The 16,635-nt window shown below is 37.1% G+C and overlaps 1 protein-coding gene across 9 annotated transcripts in view; it reads left to right on the top strand.

The window, feature by feature from the left end:
• The window catches only part of ATE1 (arginyltransferase 1), an 85,358-nt gene that overhangs the window by 2,249 nt on the left and 66,474 nt on the right, over positions 1-16,635 (top strand). For 4 of the 9 annotated variants that reach the window (XM_050711892.1, XM_035547693.2, XM_035547690.2 and 1 more), the window contains exons 3-7: positions 1,297-1,359; positions 2,086-2,189; positions 3,163-3,435; positions 9,327-9,559; positions 11,234-11,362. In XM_050711892.1, the coding sequence (XP_050567849.1) occupies positions 1,297-1,359; positions 2,086-2,189; positions 3,163-3,435; positions 9,327-9,559; positions 11,234-11,362 (802 nt within the window). Of the gene's footprint in view, positions 1-1,296; positions 1,360-2,085; positions 2,190-3,162; positions 3,436-9,326; positions 9,560-11,233; positions 11,363-12,402; positions 12,532-16,635 lie in introns of all 9 variants that reach the window. The other 5 variants (XR_007708550.1, XM_050711889.1, XM_050711888.1 and 2 more) reach the window with 2 other exon arrangements.

A 16,635-nucleotide genomic window follows, 5' to 3' on the forward strand; every position in this document is an offset into this window, starting at 1 on the left:
TCCTTTTCCTACCTAATATAAATATGGCGATAATAAATTAGTCAAGATCATGTGGGAATTACAACTTTAATTATTAAAGGGTAAATATGTGTTTACAGCATACTGTATTTAAGGGCAATATTCCTTTAAAATATTCTTTAATTAAGCAAATACTGAGTGTTATGCTCCTTTTTTTTTTCAGTGGTGTATGTTGTTTTAGATTACTTCTGTTCTTGTTGTTGCACTCTAAAAATGTGTGTTAAAGTCAGTCTGTCAACTTTGCATCTTATGCCCTTAAAACAGATGGAAGAGGAATTTCTGGAAGTTCAACATCATGAAAAACTTGAACGTTGAGGATTTAAGTGCCCCTAAACATAGGTTATTTTCAGAAAGTCCTAAATAGATGAATTAAAACAACTCAAACATTTCTGGTAGTGTCCTATTCCTTATTGCACAGGAAAACAAATGTCTGCTCTAATAAGGACAATTTGGTGACTTCAGGAATGTTTTTAAACATATCTGAATCTTTTTTAAACATACTGCATAAACAAATTACAGCCAAGCAGATAAACAGATCAAGAGCTGCCAACTGAAAGCAGAGCTAGGATCACGGGCATCTCTTGGCCACAGTCAACAGGCCTGAGGATTGTTCACCGGGTGCAAATTTGATAAAAGACCTTTTTCTTTGCCTTCCGTGGTAATGCTAGGATCCCTGGAAACTTTACTGCTGAATATATTTGGGATCTTCTATTTCACACTCCTTTCTGATGGGAATCGGATCAATTTTGAAACTTCATGTTTTCAGGGGAGATTTTTTTTTCTCTCCTATTCTAAAGGAGTCTTTTGACCACAAGAAATACTACTTCTCTTCTTCCTAACACCTGTTTTTAGGGATATGTGTATTGGTATTTTGTTATCAGTATTGGAGCTTATGCTGGAGCTCTAACAAGGAGCAGAAATAAAAGAATGTAACATGTGCAAGGGTAGCTCTTGTCACATTCTTCCCAGTTAGCTTCTGGGAAAGAGTCTGGACTTTCAGGCAGGAATGTGCTGGAGGATCCAGGGTATCATTTTTAATACATAAAGAGCACAGCAGACGCAACATGCTTTTCTTAGTTATGCTCTATGATTAAGTTTTGTGAATTAATACTCATTTATTTTAGACAGTATTCAGTATAATGGCAAAAAGCTAAAAAACTTGCTTCTTGGCTTTTGATACTCTTTACGTAAGAATTTTTTATTATTTAAACAAAATTTCTGGTTTTCCATTAATTTGGTAGTATAAACAACAAGAAATCAATACATTTTTTTTTTTAGAAGTGGAAAATATGTCTACAAACCTATCATGAATCAGACGTGTTGTCCTCAGTATACAATAAGGTAAGAGGCTTGGGATATAGAACTGTAACTGATGTGACTATTTAAAATGTGTCCAACCATTTGTGTTTACTGCTTTAAATACATAAAAGCAGATTAACTTTTTAAGTCTTAATGATAGTAAATGTGTTCTGTTGGGTTCGTGAACAGGCAGATCAGTGGCTCTGTGGTGTTGTCAGTGGCTCCGTAGCGTTTCATTGTCAGCAGTCTGTCAAGCGTCTACCCATGCCCTTTGTGTCTGGATTGCAGTCCAAGGCAGGAATCCTGTGACTGCCCTCTTGTTCAATGGTTGCAGGTGAACCAGTATGTCTGTATCCCAAAAACACTGCCGTAGTAGCCCAAATAAGAGAGGCTATCAGTAGACTAGGTATGAATAATTCCAAAGAGGCTTTTCTGCCATTAGTAGTTAGAATCAATGCTGTGTATATAAGATGGATAAGTGAAAAATTGTAGTGTGCTACCCTCCTAGGAAAGCTTATTTTCTGCAGTGCTTCAGGTCACCTTGGCTTATTTTAGTGATTATGGTATATGTGTATATCGCTATAAAATATTATGGAGTACAAGACAACATAACTTTTATTAACTTGAGTGTAAGAGTGTCGATAAAATATTCGATCACTTAATATATGGAAATTTAAGAATTAATTAGGAAATATGCATGTAGTGTAACTTTTTTCTTTGAAATCATCTTTCTCAAAATGAGTAGTCATAACTTTTTTTTTTTTTAAGATGCCAGGCGTTGCGTTTTCAGACTTCCAAATCTCACAAGAAAGTTCTGAAGAAAATGTTGAAATTTATTTCCAAAGGAGATGTTTCGAAAGTGGTGAGTGAAGGTAAGAAAATCTTAGTGATTGAAAAGCAAGACTGATGTTAGAAATGAGGATCAAGACTGATTGATTGAATGGCTAATACACTGGTATTTTTTTTCATGCAGGCCCCTTTAGAGAGGGCTGGCTAAGTTGTGTTTTTGCAGCATCTCGAATTGAGGGCGCTATGCTGCCCGGAGAACAAGTTGTGGTAGATGACTTGCTTTGCCACAAATTCATGGAATCACAGAATGGTTTGGGTTGGAAGGGACCTCAAAGCCCATCTCGTTCCGCACCCCTGCCGTGGGCAGGAACACCTCCCACCAGCCCAGGTTGCCCAAAGCCCAATTCAGCCTGGCCTTGAGCACTTCCAGGGCTGGGGCAGCCACAGCTTCTCTGGATAGCTTGTGCCAGGGCCTCACTGCCCTCATAGAATTTGCTCCTTGTTGAAGCACGCTTACTTATTTTTTGCTTAGACCAGCTTCTTTTTTTTTTTTTTTTTTTTTTTTAGTCTGAGCACATACTTAGTGGCTGGTACCATCAGATTGTTTTTACCTCTGTCATAAAAGTGATAGTCTGAAGATTACTAAGCAGGACAGTAAATGGCAGAGAACAGGAAGAACAGAGGGGGGGGAAGGAGAGTTTTTTCTGGCAGGTGACTGAAAAGTCCCACTCTGTTTATCCAACACCAAACCCAGCTACCTTCTGATAGAGAACCTGTTGTATCAGTTCTGAGATGCTATAATTTCCCTCTTGTAGATTTGCAATGTGAGATTAGTGCCCATTTCAGTGTAGAAAATAAATCTATTCTCATTTATGAGTTGGTGCTAGTAATATAGGGTCATAAAGGAAGATTTCTGTTTTCAGACTATTCTAAACTTTATGTGTTGGAAAACAGTTGTAAAATTGGAAAAGAGTTAATATAGACTTTAATTGTGCAAATTTTGAGCTTCTGTTATACAGAGAGAAATTAACTCATGCAGTCTTTACTTATTTACAGAAGAGCCTATGGATTCCCATATAGAGGATGTAGTCCCGAGCGATTTTGCATATAAAAGCGAATCTCAGGTCAGCCAGACTGAACTGACTCCCTTGAATGAGGATCACGCAGAGGGAGTGGAGAATGAAGATAAGGACAACGCTGAAACGAAAGAAGAAACGAATGTGAAGAAGGTGGAGTCGGGTTCTCTTCAGATACCTGTGGATAAAGATGCAGCAGGCCCTGGAGAACCATCCCATTCTTCTAAAACTGTTCATGCACCGCCCAAGCCAGGTAGTTACAGTTCTGGTAGGAATCGGAATGTTTTCATTATTTGCATGTTGTTGAACACAATCCTTTATTTTTTGCCAATTTATGGAATTATAGTGCATTCTTTGATAGGTGCTGCATGTTACTTGTTTTCTTAGTTTTTCCTGAAAATCGCATTGATTTTCATCATACTCAGGTTTTTTAGTTTAGTTATTGAGAATGTGTACCTACAGCTGACACTTCTCTCATGTTCGAAAAGCTATTTCAGTTGCAGTCAAATAAGGTGATCGAATCTCATCGGATACTGGGACCTCTTTCCAGTTTGGGATACTTTTGTGTACAGGATAAGATGCACATCCAGCTTTCCCTTTCTTCTATGGGCATGTGGTGGTCAGGCGTTACGTACCTTGAGGTATGTTTGTGCAAGACTAAAAGTTGGATACGGCTCTGGCTGGTGCCGCAGCAGTGCTGGCTACTACATTAGGGTAAGGCTTAGCGTTGTCTCTTGTGTAGCAGTGGGAAACCAGTTTAAGATCTAATAAGAATACCTTAAGTATTGTTTTAAGATTTCTTCATATCTGTAGGTTGTCTTGTTGTTATACAAATTGTGGAGTTTATACCTTGTGAATACACTCCTGGAATAACTTAAGACACTATTACGTTTTCATGTACTATTTGCCACAGACCTGAGTGGCACTGGAAATACATTCAGTATACTAAAGTATTTTTATTTCTTAGCCTTAAAGGAAATTTATTTAGTAGAAAGCTATTCAAACATATATAGAGAGGGATACTTCTCTATAAGCAATGACATTTTCTAGTTAAGATCTTTCGTCTGTTTGGGAGCCTGCCTTGTTTTATATTTTGACAAACTTTAGCTTAGAAAAGCAGTGTCCCTAGTGGATGTGAAATTACAAAAAACTAATAATTTCTACTTTTTTCTCGCTGTGAACTTAGTGTTACATTTCTGTAAGGAAGTACAGTAACTGTGCACCGAGTAAGGGAACCTTGATCATTTTACTTTCTGAAGCATTTCTACACTGCTAAAGCTCTCATGCTAAAAACTGAACGTAAATGCATGTTCATTTCTAGAGTTTTGTGTGGAACTGTATGGAAATATTGATGACATTTTAAAAATAATTTCAATACAGTAATTCTAATAGCATGGTCACTTTTTTTTCCCCAAGGCGAACATTATCTCTTAGCAAGCTTTTGCATCATAATCGTAAAGATTTCCGAAATACTGCCTTTGGACTGAGTTCAGACACAAAATCTTTACCCTAAAGAAGGATAAGCTCATTGTCAGCCTGTGATCTTTTCCGTGTCATAGCTGTTAGGCACCCCTTGCTGTGGCACGAGAGCCTGGAATCTCCATCTGATGGCAGTGGTAGTAAGCTTTTCGCACGGCTTGTTGTGACAGGGTAGACCGTGTGTCACAGCTGGTGGGTAATCCTCTTCGTGCTGCGCAGAGGAGTCCTTGAGGGTCTCTGGGGAAGAAAAGGCTGGGAAGTACTGCTAATGGGATGCTCGTGCAGAGTGCTGCGGGTTGCCTCTCTTACAGCTGCTTGTGCGCCCTGTTCTTGTAGGATGTGGTAAGGGGTCAATGGATTATAGCTAGAATAATTCATATTTGTTAAAATAACGTGAGCAAACACTCATTCCAATTGCATCAGGTTTTCACCAGCTTAACGAGCAATTTTGCATCTAAACAAAAAGGAAAGTTTTCCAGAAGTGCTCAGTCAGAAACCCAACAGTGCTGCATAGGATTGGTACTGTTGCAAGTTCCTGGAAAATGTGTCCAGAATTTTTAAGACTGCATTTTATTTTTTGACTTTATAAAATGCAGTCAAACTTTTATAGCCCTGCTGTGCAATTTTTCAAAACCCTGTTGTTTTTAAAATAATTAATGAAAAGCTTCACGTTATGTAACCTTAATTTTGGAAGCACCTATGTGGAACTTGACAGCAGATGGCAGTCTTGGGTAAAGATTATTGGTGTGAAAATGGCAAAGTGCTGTCTTTAGTTATGTTAGGAATAACCTTGGGTAAAACTTCAAACACTGCAAATGCAGGTAAAGGAAGTTTGAAATGTTGTTTATACTGTGTTTCAGAAAAAGGGGGTTTGCTTTTATGGAGGAGAAATAATCATTAATGTGCTTCTCTCTGTAGGGTTTAAATTAAATATAAAGGGAATAAGAAATGCATCAGAAAGCTTATTTGATATTGCCTTCTTTTATTTTTTTAGGCTAGGTGGTGTCACAGGTCAAATCTAGTTTAAAATTTTCCAGATAGAAAGATGTTTAGTTTTCTTCTTGGAAAATGTAGACTTATTCCGTAATAAGATTGTTTAATTGCATTTTTATTCCTCTATAAACAAAACAGGTCATTGTCCTATAGGAATAATGGGCTGTTTCTGCACAGTTTCAGATAGAAGAGAAGGTTTGCTTATGTCTGCACGCACGTTCATTGTTTTAAGAAGTTTTTCTAGCTAACTTACAGCTTATAGAAGATATGAGACATGAAACAGATCCCAAGGCAGATGAAGTGCTGTAACATTCTTCAAATTTATCACGGGTATTTTAAATAAACTCTTCCACTGACTGTTGTTTGCCCATGGTCAGATCCCATAATGTCTGTAATTTCCTCAGAATATTTGTCCTTTTCTGGCGAATACTTTAGTTGTACGATGAGGCAAATACTCAAGAAGCATGACTGAGGTAAGGACACTGGATGTGAAATTGGCTGGTTCAGTTACAGGACGTGTGAAGAGCGCAGAAGTAGCGTTAGCTCCCTTTCGGAGTCCCTGAGATGCCCTCGACGCTCCAGCTTTCGTGGAGCCTGTGTGGAACAACCCTGCTGGGGCTTTTCTGGGAGAGCGACGAAGAGCTCCCCCAGGAGCGTGCTTACAAACTGGTTTAAGAGCGCCGTTTTCAAGAGTTTTCCACGGTTAATGTAGAGAATGTCCTCGATTGAGCAACCACCAACATTGGTAAAAATGTATCCTGCAGGTCAGGGAAAGGGCGTGCGCGTAGGCGTACTGTTTGCTTTATTTCAGAGTTTTCAGATTTCAGATTATTTCCAGTTCATTGTTTTTCTTCCTGTTTTGGAATGTATCTCCAAAAGAGGATCGTGGTGTTTCAGTGCAGTTGAGGCAGCGTTACCGTGGAAGTCTCGTGTATCCTGTAAGTTCTGAGCAGTGGACGCTGCACTTTGGGCAATGGTGGCTGCATATTCTGAGATCAGAATACCTTCCCCAAGTCCTCTGGACTTACAGGTCACTGAGTCTTGATCCACTGGACTGGGGGCTTCATGCAGCCAACTTGAGCATGCGTCGTCATAAGAAGCAATAGCAAGATGCTAAGAAATAATTTTCAGTGGCTTAGAATTCATAAGGTTGCAAGTAAAATCTGCTTCCCTTACTCCAGCTGCCATTACTGTGAGCTTGTTCTCGTAGAAATATTATATCTGGTTTCCTATATCTTTTTCTCTAGAACTCTAGAGCCTGTGCTTGGGATTTAATTAAAATAATCCCATGCATGGGAAAGAACAGCTGACAGTACTTCTTTCACCATCTTGAGTATAAAATAAGCTGGGGAAAAATGATAAATTAGTGTTTTTCCCTTAAATAAAATACCATTTTTTTTGGTGTAGTAGTGTTAACATAGTCACCAATACAAAGCTTCCTGACGAATACCTAGTGCGGGTTAAGCCACCACATTCTGTATGGTACGTGCATTAAAAAGAATAGTTTACTGATGCTTGAGAATTGATCCCAATATGTTTTGACAACTTCTGTGTTGTATTGGTAAAGAAGGATGCAGGCAGTGGCTCTTGCAGGTGCAGTGAACCTAAACGCATCAGTGAGCTTTTAAAATAGCAGTGCTCTCACCATTTCCAGTTTGCAGAGGCATGCCACTGTTCACCCGTGTCCTTAGGGAAGGTTTGAAGTGGGTAGAGGAGAAGAAGGGTGTCGCTGTTGGCTAGTAAGTTACTGGTAAGAAGCAGGAGGAGAAGGAAAGAGAGCTCTAACCACAGTTTCATAGGGGTTCTGGACAAAATAATTTCCAGGCCTCTTAGAGAGTAAAGTGGGATAAGCCATAGTTAAGTCTGGGTTTGGATTATCCTTTATCTCCTATAAATATTAGCAGAGTTGGAAATGTGTCGTCTTAATGCTTCACATGAAAGCGCCTGACCAGTCAGGGTACATTCCCATCTGAAAAGGTCAGTCAGTCTTTCAGAAGTTGCCAGTGTGTCTTTTTGCAAATATATGGATTTGGGAGAAAGCTTATGGCATAAGGAGACTACTTCAGCAGTTTGTCATAATATTTGTTACAGGTTTTGTTCTGCGCAAGATATATGATTCTGTATTTCCCTCGGTGGGAGTAGTCTTCCATTATTCCTCTCCTTTTGAAATCTTTAATATTATGGCTCTTCTTTGGCCTCCAGCTCAACTACCACTGCATGTAAAAAAAATAATATTAAACACAGAATTAGAGTTACTTTTGATTACATTAACTGGCTGATAATATAAAAGTACATTTTTCCCTCTGTATGGAACTTTCTGTATTGGCTGAGACAGCTACGTGTTGAAATTTCATTAATTCTTCCATCGCTGTTTTGAGCAGTGCAGCAGGTTCATACAGCTTTTACTCAGCTTCTGGAGCGGAGTATGATGTTCAGTTACTTGCCGGTGCTACTTGGAATAGCTGATAACGGTGTACAAAGTTGAAGAAAAGGTGAAAGATGTAACTACGAGCGTTAGGAAAATTGTTTCTTGTTTCTGCAAATTTGTAGAAATCTGGATTTATGAATTTACAGCCAGTATCAATTAAAATAGTAATATGGGGGGAAATCGCTACTTGGAAATAGATTATTTGTTTGGTGGCTATCCTTTCAGTGCATTTTCTGGGTGGAATGTAGACCAGGCATCTTTTTCACATTGAAATAAGTTCACATGGAAATAAGTTTCACATTGAAATAAGTTTTTATAGTTCTCCTAGACTCATGTCTTGACTTTTCAATCTTATGTTGCTATCCTCAGTATAAAAAAATTCCGAACCCTTTATTAAGGAATTTGGGTCAACCTACGTTTTTATTTGTGCATGTCTTTGGCTTTATATTCCTTTAAAGCTAAGTTCTTGTAGTACCAATTACTATTGTCCATGGTGATCCTTTTGTTTTCTAGGTGTGACTTCTCTGTTAGGTAAATAGCATTTCATTAATAAAACATTATGAATGGTTAAAAATATTGGAGTAGAGTTAAATTGATAAAAGTCAATCTACTAGTAAAAACAGGTATCTGAATATTATTTTAAGAAAAGATATAAAATTACGTGGCCTTTTGCTCCTCTTTCATGACGTTAGTGGTGTTGTCTGTATTTCTGTGTACTGTGTAGGGATTCTAGGTGACAAGAAATCAATCGTTTTTCCTTTGTTTTCTGTAGGAGTCTATTGTATAGCAACTTGAGTCTCTTACACACTAGAAGAATTCTCTTTATGAATTTGGTGATGAGGTTTTGTGGTTGTGGGTTTGTTTTTGTTTTTTCCTTTCATTATTTCAAGCTGATCCTGTAGCTGTTTGGATATAAGGCATCATAATACCAGGCACAAAATAGAAGCTTTTGTTTGCTTTTGAGAGAAGGATCTGGCATAATGATTTAATGACAGACTTAGGGGGAAGTCTTTTCATACAACTTTAAATATATTCTTGATTCTGGCTTAGAGAGCTATAGAGGAAAAAGATCATTGCGACTTACTTTGGTGTTGGGTGTTGCCACTAGCTGTGAATGACCACATTATGTTCAGACCATGGTCTGCAATTATTGGTAATTTTAACCATTTCTTTTCAGTCATCATATGAGGGCCACTTGTTTGTTGCAAAATGTGGTGTTTAATTCTTTGCTTGTGTCTTTGAAGGCAAAGGGGCTGATCTGAGCAAGCCGCCGTGTCGAAAAGCAAAGGACATACGGAAAGAAAGAAAACTGCAGAAACTCCTTCAGAACCAGATGGGCACACTTGAAGGCTCTCCACTTCAAGCAGGGCATCAAGCTCTCCTCTCACAAAACTCTAAGACTCCAACAAACCAACCCAAATCTATTGAAGACTTCATTTTTGTCTCTTTGCCTGATGATGCACCACACAAATTGGAGGTAATGGCTCATTCACTGCTGTTGAAGGCAAATTAAAGAGAAATCTTGTTAAGGAGTTTTTTAAACTCTGCAAATGCTTAGGTGCTTAGTGTCTGTGACTTTGCTAACTTGGCTGTAGATTAAATCTTAAAATATATGTGGTGCGTCATGATATATTTGGTCCAGCTGAGTTTTGTGTAACCACAAGGGGGTGTTCTTGCACTTGCAGTCAGTTGTAGAAGACACAAGTACAGTTAACAAAATACTTGTAAATTGATTTCATACTGAGTGACTTGAAAATGAATGACTATGAATTAACTGGCTGCTGAATGATTAGAGAGATTCAATATTTAGTTTTGCAGTAATAGTTAAACTATTTTCTCTATTAAAACTTGACGAGAAAGCAGTAACTGTTCATAAAACTGAACAGATAAGAAGAGAGCTCTTCTTTGTAAATGTCAGTGGTACTTACTGATGTCTTTGGAAGCCGTTAAAGTAACGGTAGAAAATTTGCATAGTATCCTGGTTGCAATCAAATCTATTTGTAATATAGAGACAGTCACTTTTTGACTTCCTAACATATGTTAATCATAAACACAATATTTTCTTCTGGAAGCTGAAAAGCGTTCAGAATTTAAAAAAATTCCTTTAGCTACTGATTATCAATTGGAAATTAAATTTTAAATATCCTTTTATTGCTTGAAGTGGTGATGACTTAGAAGATGCACCTTAAATAACTGACAAGAAGCCATGAAATTGATTTATTTTGCTAACACTTCCATATTTCTGATGAGCCGTATAACTCAAGTGTAATGGCCTTGTCTGAACATTTTCATTTAGAAGATGTAGGGAGAATTAAAAGAAGAATGGTTCTAGCAGTGCTTTCTTAGATTCTTTGTTCTTTACTATGTCTGTCAAGTGTCTTTTTTTTTTTTGTAGAACCAATAGTTATTTGTGAAAATGAAACCATACTGAAAATAATGTGGGTTTTGAAATGAACGTGCCCTTAAATATGCTTGAAGAGAAATGCAGTGTTGCTCATGTGATAGCATACCTTTGGTCAGGGAGCAATCACTTTTACTAAAAATACAGTTTAATTTATAGATTCTTAAAATTTATTTCATTTTCTTGTGTGTAAGGGTGGTGGTGAGGAAGTCACATAACTTCCTATTAAAATTAACTCATAATTGAGTATGGGAACATCGTTTCCTCTTCCTCTTTAAATTTGAAAAATATCTGGACGTCCCCTTGGGATTATGGCAATGCAAACGCGGTCTTTATCCAAAGAGCACAGATATGAGTCTTCCAAATACGTGGATCCTTCAAGTATATTTCAGTATGGTAAGAAACCTCAGGAAGAGAAAATTTGAAAATGTATAGAAAATCTCTTTAAAATGACATTCTTTATACCATTTGTTGGTATTATTTCCTGAAAACTATATGTGTAGTTCCTGTAAAGGCACTTTAGTTGATTCATAATTTGAAAACCTTGTGTGTCAATCAGTGTAAACATAAAAGCCTTCAATAATCTAAGTTGAGCTGAAGAATTGGAAGGCTATTGTCTAATATTAATCGAAGTGTTAGGGTCCTTTTGCAGGAGGTCAAAATGTCTCTCTGTCATGGTGCTTGTATATGTTTAAATATATAATTATTGTGTGATATTGTAATAACAAATGTGTTTAACTTCTTCTGAAGGTGAGGGTGGTGAGATCATCTCCACCAAGTTCACAGTTCAAAGCCACATTTCAGGAGTCTTACCAGGTCTATAAACGTTACCAGATGGTTATTCACAAGGACCCACCTGATAAACCAACTATAAATCAGGTCAGAAGGCCAAATGAATTTTATGCAAAGCTCAGCTTCCCCTCCATTTTATGTGTCTTGCATAGATTCTAGGAGAAACAAACGTGGATTTTATACTCATTTTATACTGAGGGGAATGTAGAATACCGTATCAAATAAAATCAACATTCTGAAAGTGCAAACTTTTGATATCTCTTTGTGAATGCCACAAATATTTGGTGTTAATTGCAAACTGAAAAGCTTAGGAAGTTAGTTGGGTATGATATTGAGTAAGAGATGGAGGAGATGAAGCTTTTGGACATAAATGTTGTGGGCCATATGAATACAAATTTCCTAGGAAATAAAAATGGCTGGACACATCCTGATAACTAGTCTCACTGGCTGTGGTTTGAATGCATCCCTACAGAGGAACAAGTATGAGAGGCCAACATGCGAGTGAAGGAATCATCACACACACAAATTGTTTGTTTAAGGTTGGCGGAAGTTGTATAAACCACTTCAAGAAGTGATTAGTGCACTCCATCTAAATTGCACATCTTTACTGCTTCTTGTAATGCCTAGGCAGTGTGTAATAGTTACTTGTGTCAGGCATATTGCCTCTCAAACGCTAAAAAGAAAAAGATTCTGGAGTTTGGAGGAAAAAAAGCGTACATAGCAAGAATATATAACTGCTAAACTGGGGGCAGTAAGTGATGTGCCATTAAAAATAATACATTTAAAAAATTCTTGAGGTTGTACAATGAAAATACAAATTTTAGTTGATTTGTTAGGTACTTGGTCAAAAAGTAGGTTGAGTAAACTGGTGCTTTGGAGTGTTCTAGTGTTACAGAACTTTTATTCTTTCATGGAGCTATCAGCAGTCAGCTTAAGGTTAGTGTTAATTGCCATAGAAATACTTTCCCCTGTAGGAGCTTTACTTTTTACTATATTTTAAGTCGAATACTGACTTCAGAGGCTTTGAAATGGATAGGAGGAGATCTTTCACTAGCCTTACCTTCAGAAGCATATTACCTGATTATATGCACTCAAAATAGCATGCTTGTATTTTCCTTGCTCTGAAGGTGAGGTTAGTACCTGTCTCCTTTGAGGACCCACAGTTCAAATCATCCTTCAACCAGTCAGCCACTTTATTTGCCAAGTATCAGATGGCTATACACAAGGATACACCTTCTGAATGTGGCGAAAATGAGGTACAGTTCACTGCATGCGCCTTTACGAAAATGTTTTTTACTGTACAGTTAAATGGTGGGAAATAGTATCTCCTAGAATGATTCTAAATATTAAAATACGGAGTTTCAATTTGGGAGGGAAAATGTGTTTTCTAGCGAGCTTCCGTGTTTTTTAGTAAGCTTCTGTTGTAGGCTTCAGCCTGGGAAAACTGAACTGAAGAGGGAGGGAGTATGCGTTATCATAACTGACTAATAACAGTTTTATTTTTAGTTACGTAGAACTGTTTGTACATGATTTGTAAAGAGGTTAGGGAGAGATTTCTGCTGAAAATGGGATACTGGTATGGAAATGCCTTTTTGATGACAAGCATCTTCTGCTTTAAAGTCATTTGTTACTTCCTTCATGTTTGTCCATAAGTTTTTTTGTTTCACCTAATAGGTTAAGGTTTTAAAAACCTCAATTTCATTCACATTCCATTGTTAAGCATACCTCGTAATTAGAATTCAACTTTGCAGCAGAAATAGTAAAAAATACTGCCATCAACTGGTTGCCTTAGATGTAATGCGAGTACGCTATATATGAATAAGGCTGCTTTTAAAATAGAAAAAGGTGTTTGCAGGATGCTAATCCTAATATAATAAGGTTAAAAAAAAAAATAATAAGACTAGTGGGGTTCTAAACAAGCAGCAAGTCTTCAGTTCTTTGGCAAGTGCCCCAGTGTTTTCATTAGCAGAATTAACAAAGCTGGTATTTCAGTTCTCTCGTTTCTATCTGCTGCAAATATAAGACTTCAATATTGATCAATTCTGTCAGACCTTTTGGTTCTTGGGAGCAAGACTTGCAGAAGTGATACCTAGCAAGCTGTGGCTGCTTTCCAGGTAGAATAATAAAACCATATAATCATTTTTGGCTTTAGTTCAAAGGAACGTACGAGGAGCATTTTTGTAAGATCTGTGTAATGCTACTGTGGGAAATCATAAACTCTATTTCACTTTGTTTTGTAAAATAGTAGGACTCATAACAATAAGTAGTAGTCTCTGCCTATTTCTTAATTACTGACATAAATGGGGTTAATTATAACATGATAAAAATTGGAAATGTTGAGAAAGTCTGAGCTATTTACTAGATTTGTAACATGCATTACCTGGGCTGATCTGGGACCTCATTTGCCTGCTACGATGAATGTATTTCAGCCTTACTGCTTAGATAGAACATGTAATCCAGCGTGCTTTTGCTCTGAAAATTGTTACTGCAAAGAGAGAGTTGTGAAAACTTACTAATTTTATACATTCTGTGTTTGGAATTACAGATTATACATTGCATACTCCCCTCATGAAGAATCAATATCACCAGGGCTGCTTGCAGTTCAGTTCTGAATGGCATTTGGCACTTGGTTCATCTAGCCCTGCTTGGTCAGAGTGCATGGCTTAGTTTCGGGTTGGGTTTGATGGGGCTAATCACCCATATATACATATTTATATTTAATCTTTTTATTACAAACTGAGGGAGTCTAGAGAAGTAAAGCTGTTTAAAGATGTATATTGAAAATTTCCACCGCGTTAAAGTGTAAAGTCTAACAAGAGTTAATTCCTGATAGGAAGGAGATGGATTTCTCTTCATGCTGCTAGTAGTTCACTGGGATTTTATCTTCCTGTTTTTCCCTGTTACTTGTCATAGGTGTTTGGTTTTTTTTCTCTGGCATCGTGTTTGTGCAGGCTTAGTACAGTATTCCAGGTGAGAAAGGAACTTCTCTGAATCTTCTAGTAAGTGTAAAAACTCAGTCTGATGCTGGTGGGTTTTAATGTAGATCCTTCTAAAACACTAGTAAATCATGTTAGGTGTGTTCACCTGACTGTCTGGTTAAGAAGGTCTTGCTATTCACAGTTATTAGGCACCAAAGCTCAGTCACCTCAATCAAAAAGCATTTTGTGTTTGATCCCTGGAGGAAGTAAATTGAAGAATACGTTACACGAAATGTAGTTTGATGTAGGTTAGAAGCCCTTATACTGAATCTTTGTAGGAGGAGAATTACTGGAGTCTCTTCCAAGAACAAAAGATAGTAAGTAGGGTAAAACTGGTCCAAGTTTTTTAGAAGGACAGTGGAAAGTGCTGTTTGAAAGACCTCAAATTTTTTCTTCCTCTTTTTCAGACTTTGTAATATATCATACAGACATTATGGAGCCACGTAATTTTTAAGTAAAGGTAGAATGAAATTCTGTCCTATACACAGGGCTTTTTTCAGGGTAGTAACAAGTCTGCTTTGGGTTTTAAACTGGCAAACATCCAGGAATTTTTTGGATCTAAAATTAAATCTAGCTTTTAATCTGTGCAAGCTAATATAACTGTGTGTGGCTGATGAACCTCCTTTGCTGATAAGCCTCCATTTCAGGGAGAGTCCTGCACACATTTGTGTTTGGAAAGCTTCTAGTTTAGGAAAAGTATTTAATTTACATTTGGCTGAACACTTCACATTCAGAAACCTGCCTATATTTAAATTCATAATCCAACAAAAATTATTGTGGGACATATTAACAAGTTCTTTTTGGAATATATTATTAAATTGTTGGCATTACAATATACCGTCTGCCTGTATGATCTACTAGACTAGCTTTAATATTAACAGTATTACATTAAAAGGCAATTTTAGGAATAGACTTATAATTCTGGTGATTTGAAAATAACACTAATGTGGAAAGTTATAAAAAAAAAAAAAAAAAGTCACAATATTAACATAAGGTACATGAACCGTGAAGATGATTATTGCTCAATGCATGTGAAAGAAGGCCCTCTTTTTGCACCTATGCAACATGTATACATCTTTGGATCAAGATTTTATGTGAGGAGGGGTCTAGGTAAGTTTCAGTACAGGGAACCCATGGAAGGCTTAACACCAAAGCTTACTTAGAACTTTTAGGCACTCTTTGCTTAGTGCTGCTCTGAGACCATTGGTAACTGGTGTTACAGTGCCTTCAAGCCAGTGGGTCTTTTTGGGATTTTGCCTTCACCTCCTGACTTCCTCTTATTTGGAATCTCTGATGGAGACTGCAGTTACATTAGTAAGCTCATGGGTGCCACGTTGTGCCTCTCTTCTTTTCCTCCCTCACTGCTACTGCCACTGATTTGATCCTTGATCGATAATAGCTGTTTTTTTTTCATTTGTAATTTTAGAATTACTTGTGTACTGTGTTATTAATGCACATTTTGAAAAAATATATCGGTAAAGCTTTTATCTTCAAAGTCTAAATATTTGTGAAGCAGAAAACCTCTCTTGAGGTTTGTTACTCCAAGTTTCACTGTCAGCTTAACAGGCCCTTAACAAACCCCCTGCATTCTTCATTTTAATTTAACCTGTGGTCTCTTCAAACCACAGCGTGCTGTGTGTTTATGGTCTTTGAGCTTGTATCTGTGTGACAGAATAAGTGAAGATCTTCTGCTTAAGGAAGTATAGGAGTTTATTAAGTGCTAAGTGAAATGCCCGAAAACAAACCTTTCTTGTAGAAAAGGTCTTGTCTTCTTTTTTTTCAATGCAGTTTATTTTTGATGAGCATAGGACTCATTTATTAGTTCTGGTTCATTAAAGTGGATATTTTCTGGAAATTCACAGCTATAGCAGTTCTAAGATCGAATTCCACTTCTGACTAAAGCCTTGTACATTATATATTCTGTTCCTTCAGCTATTAAAATATAGTCAGGTTCTGACACCAGTTTACCTTAGTAAGTTTTTTTTAAAAAAAAGCTGAAAAGTTCAACTTTCTGTAGCAAAATAAATTAATAAAAGCAATTTGCAGTTGTGCTTTTACATGTTTAAAGAGAAGTAATTATCCTGCTACAGTATCTGATTTAGCATCCTATAGTCTTGTCCATGGCTTTCTAGCATTGAAAATATATCTCCTTTAAAAATATATTGCTTTTTCCTCCCCTTTATTCCTCTACTCAGTTACTATTTTTTTTCCAGTTTTCTCATTCTTCAGTGATGTTTTCAAGACAGTGGTTTTCTTAACTTTCTGGCAGTGTTTCTTAGCACAGCTTGTATTGATACAGGGCTATCTACTTTTTATTTCTGAAACTCAATTTCTTCTTGTAATTTAATCGTTGTACAATGTTCCTTTTACAAAAATTGAACT

The sequence above is a fragment of the Cygnus atratus genome, chromosome 7 (assembly GCF_013377495.2).
Source record: "Cygnus atratus isolate AKBS03 ecotype Queensland, Australia chromosome 7, CAtr_DNAZoo_HiC_assembly, whole genome shotgun sequence".
NCBI classification, from domain to species: Eukaryota; Metazoa; Chordata; class Aves; order Anseriformes; family Anatidae; genus Cygnus; species Cygnus atratus.